Source organism: Filicampus tigris, chromosome 22 (assembly GCF_054856515.1).
Source record: "Filicampus tigris isolate MCC_2025a chromosome 22, RoL_Ftig_1.0, whole genome shotgun sequence".
Taxonomy (NCBI): domain Eukaryota; kingdom Metazoa; phylum Chordata; class Actinopteri; order Syngnathiformes; family Syngnathidae; genus Filicampus; species Filicampus tigris.
The window spans coordinates 6060438-6070872 of NC_141238.1; the positions used below are offsets into that span (position 1 = coordinate 6060438).

Here is a 10435-nt window from a genome sequence, read left to right on the forward strand (position 1 = left end):
AAATGCTGTATAAAAACCTCTCATTGCAAACAAAAGGCACAAGCACTTATCATAGCTTAAACATTTAATTAATATATCAGCAACAAAGGTGTTCCTCTTCATCTCTAAGAGCAGGAGGCTCCCGCTAAAGGTGTCCTAAAAGAATAAAAATACTAATGGAAAACCTTTGCGATGGTTGTAATGACAGAAACTGTGCATTGTCGTCATCAAACACTTCCTGGGAAATAAGGCCAAAGAGAAGGTAAGATCATCATAGAAGAAGATGCACGACTCCAGAAATACACCACATCCTGGTCCACTAGCGAGCAGGAAACACCACCTTTGCACTGCCTAACTTTACGTGACCATTTTTATGGTCCGAGACAAAAAAATATTGACGCAAGAAGCACATTCGGCCTCTGTGATTTACAACTCTCGAGAGACTGTGGGAATATTTAGGTTAAAGAAATGGAGCGGAACGCAGTGGATGAGACAAAGCGTTTAGCTTCAAATAAGCCCTTTGCGGTTGAAGATCGACATCGATTTTCTGCCGCAACAGCTGTAAAAACATTACCCCGACAACCGGGCTGCTGGGATCAAACGTACCTTTTCCAGGACCTCGTCTTGAGGAACAGGCCTGGAAAGGTGGCTCCATCTAGAGATGGTGTAAAACCAAGATGGGCTTACTGACATCAATCAAGATTGTGGTGGTGAATGAGCACCTTTTTCCCTTGTAAATTAAAGTAGGCTAACAGGTACGGCCGACAACGACAAGGCACAAGGGTTGCCCGGAGGAGCGGAGTCCTATTCAGGTATTTACATTGTTATGTTGGTTTCCATGTCAACGCAGGGACACGAACCAACTCTAGATGGTTTACAAGAAACCAGACCAGAAATGACAGTCCACATATCCCTGTGAACTTCAGCCACCAGATGGCATCTGTCACTGTGGACTCAAGTGAAATATTTGTTTTTTGTGACATCTTTTTTTGCACCAAACAATGTTCTCATTGTCTGAAGCATCTTTTCTCTATCACTTAAAACAGTTGACATATTTTCATGAGAATCAATGAAGCCTTAAAAAAAAAACACAGATGTTAGGGATGGTGAATATTATGGTGTGGGTGAGGTTTCCTCATGCATCAGTCTGTTGCCCCCATGTGGAAGTTAGGCACATTGCTTCTATTCTCTGACTCACACACACACCTACACACACAAATGCTCAATTTGTCTGTCGTCAAGCCCCGTAAGCCTAATTGCCCGCCCAAGGCTCATTACCCACAATTCAGAGGGTGGCTGCAAGCAGAGTTTTAAGCACGTGTCCTGCGGGCTTTGGGTTGATGTGTGAAAATCATGAGACAAGAGGCACGGAAAAAAATATTTTTCCATCTGCTTTGGTCACACAGTCAATCGATGCTCGTAGAAGGTTTTTACATTGCTCAAATGACCAAACGTAACCTGAACTTGAGCAAGTGTGTCACTGATTGACGGCGTCGGTTGTTAAAATCTTTATCCCTAACCAAATCCCATTAGGAATATCTAAACCAACCCCTCAAATCTTATCACTAGTGGAGATTCTCTTCGGCGCTTGAGCGGCACATGTGCCCCCACGAGGGCTTGCAGTGACCACATGGCCGCACGGCAGGGACAGAAGGTGGCGTCTGGCTGCTTGTCTGAGAGTTTATTAGAGGACTCAGTGTGTCAGTGCCAAGGCGTCCCAGAATATCCATGTTTGCTAATGCTGTGTGTGCCTGGGCCTGTGAACAGCCCCGTCGGAGCATGTGTGTCCCATTGGAGCGTCTGTGCACTTATTCACTCAGTGTGTGTGTGTGTATGTGTCAGCCTGGGAAGTGGTCTTTGCTTTACACACCGATATGAAACAATGAAGACGACTTTGTGAATAGCTGCACAATTTAGTTTGCATTGCATTGGCTGTCGTCCAATGGATATGTTTATGTGGGCATGGAGCATACCACTACCGTTACACTATTACCAAAAATACCAATTAAACAACCATTTTGCAGTCTATGTGGTAAGGAAATTGGGATTTGTTGATATGGCAAATGGCTTGAAGGCTTTTTGACCTTTTTGATCAATATCAGCCGGCTGGTGGCTCGCTGAAGACTTAGCAGGCACCAAGTTATTTTTTTGCAAATTTCCAAGAAAAATCAGGCAATTTTCTCCACAGGGTGTCTGCGCAAAGCTGTTGCTTCAGTACAGAATCCATAAGAGCTTTTTTCCCGTTTTGTTAGCCTTGGGAAAGGCAAGACTCCCCAAGTTGAGGGGATTGAAATGAAAGACTAAACTAGAACTGGAATGGCAGTTGATAAAAAACAAACATCAACCAAAGCCGAACAATCCTAATGAGGACCATCCAGTACAACTTCATAGATGCTAATGTCATAGATAAGAGATTCACACTAGGAATGTCTGCAAAGTCTACCAAATGGCAGTGAAACCTAATCTCTCTCTGGTGGAGGTAATGGTTAGAACATGTGTGTAATCAAATAGGCTTTCTGAGAGGACACTGGCTTCTACGCCTGGTTAAGCAAAAGAGCAGAGTGCGACCAATCAAAAGCAGCCGTGACATCCCGCTGTGTTTTGACAGGGAGATGAACGTTCCCCACAAATGGGGGAGGCATTTGGCTCGTCTTTCCTCCCGTGACCCCCACCACCTCCTCCAAGAAGGTAAAGCACCCCCCTCCCCACCTCGCTCCGTTGTCAATGGAGAACCAATAGGAGGGTCTAGTCGGACGATTGTTGGCCTTCAAAATGTGCTGAGAGGAAAGAATGCAGCGGTGGTGTAAAAACACGGAAAGAAACACGAGATGGATGCGATCTGCTTCTACTTACCTTCTAAAAGTACTTGGTAATGCAGTCTCAATCTTATGCAAGACTTTTCTGGCCGTCTCGCACCAGTGCTTTGTCAGACTTTCCAAAACCGTCTTCACACAGGATTTATTCCTGCACATAAGTCTCTGAGTTTTCATATTTGTCCTGTTTTTTTCCCCCATTTTTTTGGTATTTTTCCCCAAGAACAACCAAGTCTACCAAGGTACTAACCAGGATGCTTGCAAAAAAGTGATACCCAAAGACCTGGTTGCACCTGTTGTTGGTTTTGGACAGTTGCATCCACCCTTGAAGGCATGTTTTGATTCCATACAACCTGAATTTGCAGGAAAAAGCCCCCCCATCACCGCCATACACCCCCCCAAAACCTCCTCCTCCTTCCCAGTCGCCATCCTCTTCTCCTCCTCCTTTTTCCACTCTGTCTCTCCATCTCCCCCCTCTGTCTCTCTCCTGTCTCTCTCTCTCCTCCCTCTCTGTCTTTCTCTCCTGTGTTTTTCTCCAGAGACGTCTACTTTTTGAACACCATAGTGTTCTACCTCCACTGGTCCTCCAACCCCACGCAGAGAGTACGCCGTGAGAGGAGCGCAGGTAAGCCAGTATGTTGCAGGGATGGAATGATTTTGGTTTTGATTGCTTGTTGTTTTGCGGATGTGAGCTTTCGAATTGTTCTGGACTGGTGTTGCAACAAAGATAATGCATGGAACAAAAGTGTGGCAAGTGATTCTGAAGGGTTGTGGTCCTTGCATTTATGGAGATGGCGTTGGATATGCAATGCATACATACAGTACATTAATGGTTTCGGGCCAAGTTTGAAAAGATTCCCTGCAGGACTGTCAAAATATGCCACATAAATGGCAGGACTAAATGCTTAAGTGATGGGCTAAAGACCTGAGAGAAATTTCAGGCTAATTTGTGTTCAAGGATTTCTGGGACATCTGTGTTGCATTACCATCGCCGTCACCGCTGTATGCACTGGAATCTGTGAAGGTGATAGATGATTTGTTGTTGAGGGTTCATATTGCCCCCTTCGGTATTCAGTCTTGAACTCTTGAATGATTATATAATGCTTCAGGGGAGTGGGTGTGGCAGTGCTGCTGAATGAGTCTCCGCTGTTTTTTTTTTTTTATTGTTCTTGCAGCTCTGTTGACCTTCATCTCCTTTGCTTCTCATTTCCTTTGCAGAAGCCATGTTTCCTCTCCGTGTACACCTGTTGGCAGCGCTTGTCTGCTTGGCGCTGTGCCAGTATGAGGACTACGACTATGTGCCACCCTCCTTGATAGGACCCTCAAGCGCAAACTGCGACCGCGAGTGCGAATGCCCCATCAATTTCCCGAGTGCCATGTATTGTGACAGCCGCAAGCTCAAGTTTGTGCCAATGGTGCCCTCGGGAATCAAGTATCTGTACCTCCAGAATAACCAGATCGATGAGATCAAATCTGGCGTGTTTGATAATGTCACCTCCGAGCTACGGTGGCTGGTCCTCGACAACAACCAAATCACTAACGGGAAGATTGCAGCAGGTACCATCGACAAACTGACAGGCCTAGAGAAACTCTTCTTCAGCCACAACCTTCTCACGGAGGCAGTGGTCCCTCCTTCCAAGTCTCTCGATGAGCTCAAGATGACACACAATAACTTGAACAAGTTCCCCTCCGGACTCCTGAATGACAAGGAGAATCTGACCTCTGTCAACGTTCAGCACAACGAGCTCACGTCTGATGCCATCGCCGGCGCGTTCAAAGGGCCCAAGAATCTGCTGTCCCTCGATGTGAGCCACAACAAGCTGAAGAAGCTGCCCGTCGGTGTGCCGGCCTCACTGGAAATCCTCTACGCTGATTACAACGACATTGACGGCATCGGCTCGGGGTACCTGAGCAAGGTGCCGGGTCTGCGTTCCCTGAGGATCTCTCACAACAAGCTGGTGGACTCAGGGATCCCAGCGGGAGTGTTCAATGTGTCATCATTGGTGGAGCTGGACCTGTCTTTCAACAAGCTGCAGACCATCCCTGATATCAATGAGAAGCTGGAGCAACTATACCTCCAGGCCAATGAGATCAGCAGTGAGTGGGCACCGGCTTATTGTTTTCATTCAATTTTATTGCGTTAATGTAGGCATGGTTTAACATCATTGTTCATTGTTTTTGACCAAATTCTCTCTTTATCCCGCAGAGTTTGACCTGTCAAGTTTCTGCAAGTACGTTACCTCTGTCAACTTTTCCCACCTGAAGCACCTGCGCCTGGATGCCAACAACCTCACACACCACAGCATGCCCCCCGAAACCTCCAACTGCTTGCGCGCAGCCTCCGAGATCTTGTTTGAATAAGGAACTTAGCCCTACCTGCCTTCCATCGTTTATGGATTTACTCAATTTGTGTTGAAATAATCCTCAACACTCACACATCCACACTGACAAGAAAAAAAAAAAAGTAGCGGTATTGCAGTATCATTTTCAATCAACACCTAGAAAAAAAATGTGATGATACAGTATATAATGGCAGGGCATATTCAAGTTAGAATACATACCAAATATTTGTAGATACAATAAAACTAAATTGAAAGAAAAAAAATTCTTAAAAAAAAAAATAATAAAGCTTTAAAATGACAAAAAGTTTAGAGGTGCTGTAGCTAATCTTGCTACCTAGCAAGTATCTTGGATGCACATTTTTGTAGATCTAAATGATAAGGCTAGTCACCAACTTGCGCACATTTAACTTTGATTAAAAAAACACACACTTCAAGCATTCCAATGAGACACGTTAGCTTGTCAAACAGAGACTAGACGGAGTAAACAATGACGTTAGCATCTCCGGTGTCTCTATAGTAGCTTCACTTCGTCTTTGTCTTGTATGTTCCGTGTTTAGCATGTATAGTATCGTGTTTAATAAAGTCGTTGCTGTGCAAAGGGCCAGCAAGAAAATCCGCGTATTCAGTGTATTCATGAATAAAATGTAAAATACTAGTTCAGTATACTGATTTAAAACAATAGCTCATGAAGCTAAACAGTCACATATTTGTCATGCACATTGCTGATTTGTATTCTTTCCATTTCATGCATGAATTCAAATGGTATCATTCTTTTAATAATAAACATCAGCTTTTGCAGTTCTGGAAGTTCTCTATTGTGCCTTAACGTGACATTGTCATATCACATCTTGTCTGGTTCATTTCCTTTTCTTCGTTTTAGAGACACTTTGGAACGGTCAATGCTCATGAATTTACTGTGAGGAACTCAGTTTGAATAAACCATGTTTCCAATATGTTTGTATGTATGGAGCTTTTTGATATAAAGTGTGGTCGCATGGAAACACATCATAAAAAATAGACTCAACTAAAGAGATTAATTTCTATATTTATTTTAATTTAAAGAAAGTGTTCAGCGCTAGTTTGATGTTAGCGTGTTTTTATCTTGCAGGGAGAATGTACTAACTTGTATCAGAGTACACATTGCAATGCACATCGTAGAAACTATTTGGCTTGGGGACGATGGAGATATTGTTTATTCATAAAAAAGGAAATAAACAAGGTTTGTGCTTGCTAACATGGCTAGCTACTACCATTAGCATCAATCGAAGCTCTCGGCTTTGGGTGGATACTTATCATTTTTAAAGTGTACACCAGTGTGTAAACAGAGCAAACAAAGCTTACTGGCTCCACTACATGGCAATTTGCATCTTTGGCAACTTTGCATTGTCCGTTGCATACTCGTTGACTCCACTTGCGGTCAAACCGTCAACTGTCTTTCAGCGCTCTTGGCTTGTGTGTACAACACACATGTATACAGAGTCACATACTGATCACAGGCTACTGTATTTTCACATAATACATTCAAGAACACATTGTCCAATGCTCTTTTAGTTATGGGTTTTGGGTTCCGTGTTTTGTTTTGTTTTTTATATTGCGGTGCATGGACAATGTCGAGAATGTTAAGTGGTGTGCTTGAGGGGGAAAATGAAAAAAAAGAACATATTTTTGTGGTTTCTGCTCCGTTTTGCAATATGCTTAACCATTTTGACATTATATAATCTGAGTAGACTTTCCTCTCCTGAAAGGTTCGGGTCTCAGAATTGGAGACAAAACCAGGAGGCTTCACAGATACTGATTACCAAAACGGGAGACAGCTGGAGCTGGGTAAGATGCAAGGCAAGGGCGGGGGAGCTGATTGGCCGACACATGGATGCACAAAAGACCATGGGAAACTAAAAACTATATACAATAATTGACGGCTCTAGAGCTCATTTACCTGCCGGTTGAGTAGAAGCGCCTGTGGCTAAAGACAAACAGTGGCATCTTCTGGACCTGGATTTGACACCTATGTCAGATAGCATTTTGGCCGCCATCAATTATTTTCCTTATTTTACAACCCGGTTATCATTTTACACCATAAATTATATCCCAATATCCTCTTACATATAATATGTTTGTCTGAGAGCTACATCAAACGTGAATTAAGTCCCATTTTGGTATTAGTCTGGTAACCAGAAGTCTGTTATTACAGCAGATAGTGTTAGTCTTGTGAATGTGTTAGCTATTATTTAAATGGTTTGCAAACTGGTGTTTCCAATACAGTGATAATTTCAATGGTATTACTGCATTTCTTTAAATAGCTTCAATCCTCATGCTTACTCCAGACAACATTTTCATGTTTAATCTCCTACTAAATCCCTAACATTCCCATCTTGGGTTTTCCACAAGAGGGTTTATAATCCTCTATCAACTCACCTCACACAGCTTTGAGGCCTTTGAGTGGTGAACCTAACTAAGCATTATTAAACATTGACGGGTAAGGAGTAAATCCACATAGGGTAGAACGAACGTAACTTACTCCACAATAAAAAAAAACTTTCTGAACTTTTCTTTGTAAAAACTCTTACATGCAATACTTAAAACTGGAGTTCTGGTTAGTGTAAGGTTATAGATTGATTCAATCCTGTTAAAAGTGTATTCGGCCAAATCGTAGGGCATGTCCAGGCCTAATGTCCGATATGTCCGATCCATTCGACGTACTAATGTTGGGATTCAGAAGTGCGCAAACGTGCGTAGAGGCTGCGGTGTAGTGTAGCGCCTCTGCCCTCGCAGAACTCGCCAGGGATTATCCTGTTGCATCGTGGCCTCTGCCGTCATCACTGAAAAGGAGCACTTGTTTAGGAAGCGATTGGCCTAACGAGCCTGCATTAAATTAAGTCCCTTCAGATTAAAGATGACCTCACGCCAATAGAGCCCATGTCTTCAAATGATTTAGTCAAAAAATCTTTGACAACGGACGTTCATATAATTTGAAATAAAACAAGTAGATCAGGTACTGAATATAATATGTTACTGCAAACAAAACCCCAATCCGTAGTCTGCATGTCAAAGAAAAAACAATTAATCCTGGATTCAGCGCAGATGTTGGCCGCACAGAATTAACGCAAAGATTGGCAATGACCCTCGGGGATTTGTCAGTTCAAAAGAGATCAAGTGCAGCACAGAGGAATTAAGTAAGACTAATGTACATGAGGACGCAGGCAGACAAGGTAGAACAGGTAGAGGTGCAGTGACCTCTTTCTAAATGGGCCACGTCTCGAGCCTTGTTAAGGTTTAGCACATGAGACCTCATTGGCTAGTCAAGGCTTTGAGTGACAAGCTGGCATACTCTGAATAAAAAAAACTGGTAGTACAAATACTAGCAAGTGAGCGCTACAGCCTCATCAATTGGGACGAGCCTTGACAACCCGAGGGTGGAAGCATCTTTTAACAAAGTTTGAGGTAGGTTTCTTGAATAACAAGATGTTTTGTCCTGTGTCATTATCTTTAACACCAAAGCTTTAACACCAGGAGAATCGGGAGTACGTCTCTCAAAACAGGTGTGCTGGCTTTGTCTTTGAAGAGTCTCTCTCCGTGGAAATAGTATGACTGACATAAAATTAGTTCTGCACAAAAAACGTTGAGGCATTAAGAATTTAAACCATATGTCATCTGCAAGGACTCAAGTACAAGCTTAAGAAAAATATGGACAAGGTTGACCTCGATTTTTTTTTCCCCCCTCTTGTCTCAATATGTCTTTTTACCTCTTTGCATTCTAGGATGTCTATCAAAATGGAACTCTTTCTGAGGCTTTTCTGTGCCGCATACCTACTCCACACAGTCCTGAGTCAGGATATGTCGTACGAGGAAATAATGGCCCAGGTCCAAGCATGCCCTCGAGAGTGTCACTGCCCCTCCAACTTCCCTCGTGCTGTCTACTGTGACAATAAAGGTCTGAAGAGCATCCCCCCAATACCTCCATCCACCTGGTACCTCTATCTGCAGAATAACCAAATTCAAGTAGTCTCGGCCAACGCCCTGCGCAATGCTACCCAGCTGCGTTGGGTGAACCTGAGTCGCAACAAAATAACCAGCGAGGGAGTGGAAAAAGGCACCCTGGATGCAATGGCACGCTTGGAACACCTCTACCTGGATGACAATCTCTTGTCCTGGGTGCCATTTCCTCTCCCGGATAGCCTGGAGCACCTAAGTCTCTCTCGCAATCGGATCTCCAAGATCCCTGATGGGGTCTTCTCTGGCCTGGATAAGCTGACCCTCTTAGACCTGCAGGGGAATAAGCTGATGGATGATGCCGTGACTGAGGTGAGCCTCAAGGGTCTTAACAACCTGGTGCAGATCAACCTTGCCAAGAACCAGTTGAGCAGCATGCCTCTTGGCCTACCGCCCACCACCACTCAGCTCTTCCTCGACGGCAACAACATCGACAAAATCCCCATAGGCTACTTCAAGGGTTTGCCTAAGGTGGCTTTCCTTAGGCTAAACCACAACAAGCTCGGAAGTAGTGGTGTTCCCAACAACGTGTTCAACATCTCCAGCATCCTGGACCTGCAGCTGTCGCACAACCTGCTGACTGAGGTGCCCCTGATCCCCACAGGCCTTGAACAGCTGTACCTTGACCACAACAACATTAAAAGTAGGTTTCCCATGAACGCGCTTGTATTTACCGGTGGAACAATGAATGATTGTAATTGCTTCCTGTTTCATTTCAGGCGTGAGCGCTTCCAACGTCTGTCCCACGGACATTGATACTGTGGATGCTAATGACAGTGTGCCGCGACTGCGCTACCTCCGACTGGATGGCAACGATATCGAACCGCCGATTCCCAGGGATGTCATTCTGTGCTTCCGGCTCCTTAGGTCCATTGTCATCTGAATAAAGGAACAGGTTCTACCGCTAAGAACAGTCTGAATGCCGGGCACCTGTGACAACTTGAAAGTCCCCTTTTCATTTTGAGGAATTGTAATCAATTCAGGCAGTTAAATGGACCACTAGTTGTGCCTTCAATGTACAAATCTGTTGACCATTTAGATGTCAGAAGACCTTGTATTTAAACCCAATGACTTCTTTTGACCTGTGCTTATTTTCTACTGCTTTAAGATGAGTTGTAGACTTTTTCTATATATTCGTATTGACTAACTGTAATTAATTTTTTTGTATCCATTGTTGTGTTTGAATTCTGCTTTTTTTGTGTATCTGGAAAAGTAAGATATATGGTTTTCAGTTTGAATAAAAGTATCTATCAACGCAGGATGTCCGGTTTATCCCAGATTCATTCCCACTGTGTCAGGTCAAGAGTTCTT

General features: G+C 43.7%; 2 protein-coding genes and 1 long non-coding RNA gene across 3 annotated transcripts in view; 2 read left to right on the plus strand and 1 right to left on the minus strand.

Moving 5' to 3' along the window:
- The window catches only part of LOC147126660 (uncharacterized), a 41861-nt gene that overhangs the window by 20855 nt on the left and 10571 nt on the right, over positions 1-10435 (minus strand). The gene's annotated exons all lie outside the window — the stretch shown is intronic.
- Positions 3285-6087, plus strand: lum (lumican). Its single transcript, XM_086022447.1, has 3 exons — positions 3285-3417; positions 4011-4889; positions 4999-6087. The coding sequence occupies exons 2-3, from the start codon at positions 4016-4018 to the stop codon at positions 5151-5153; spliced, it is 1029 nt and encodes a 342-aa protein (XP_085878573.1). The 5' UTR covers positions 3285-3417; positions 4011-4015; the 3' UTR covers positions 5154-6087.
- kera (keratocan) lies at positions 8384-10385 on the plus strand. The gene is made up of 3 exons (XM_086022375.1): positions 8384-8575; positions 8893-9767; positions 9844-10385. Exons 2-3 carry the CDS (start codon positions 8894-8896, stop codon positions 10005-10007), a joined length of 1038 nt encoding a protein of 345 aa, XP_085878501.1. The 5' UTR covers positions 8384-8575; position 8893; the 3' UTR covers positions 10008-10385.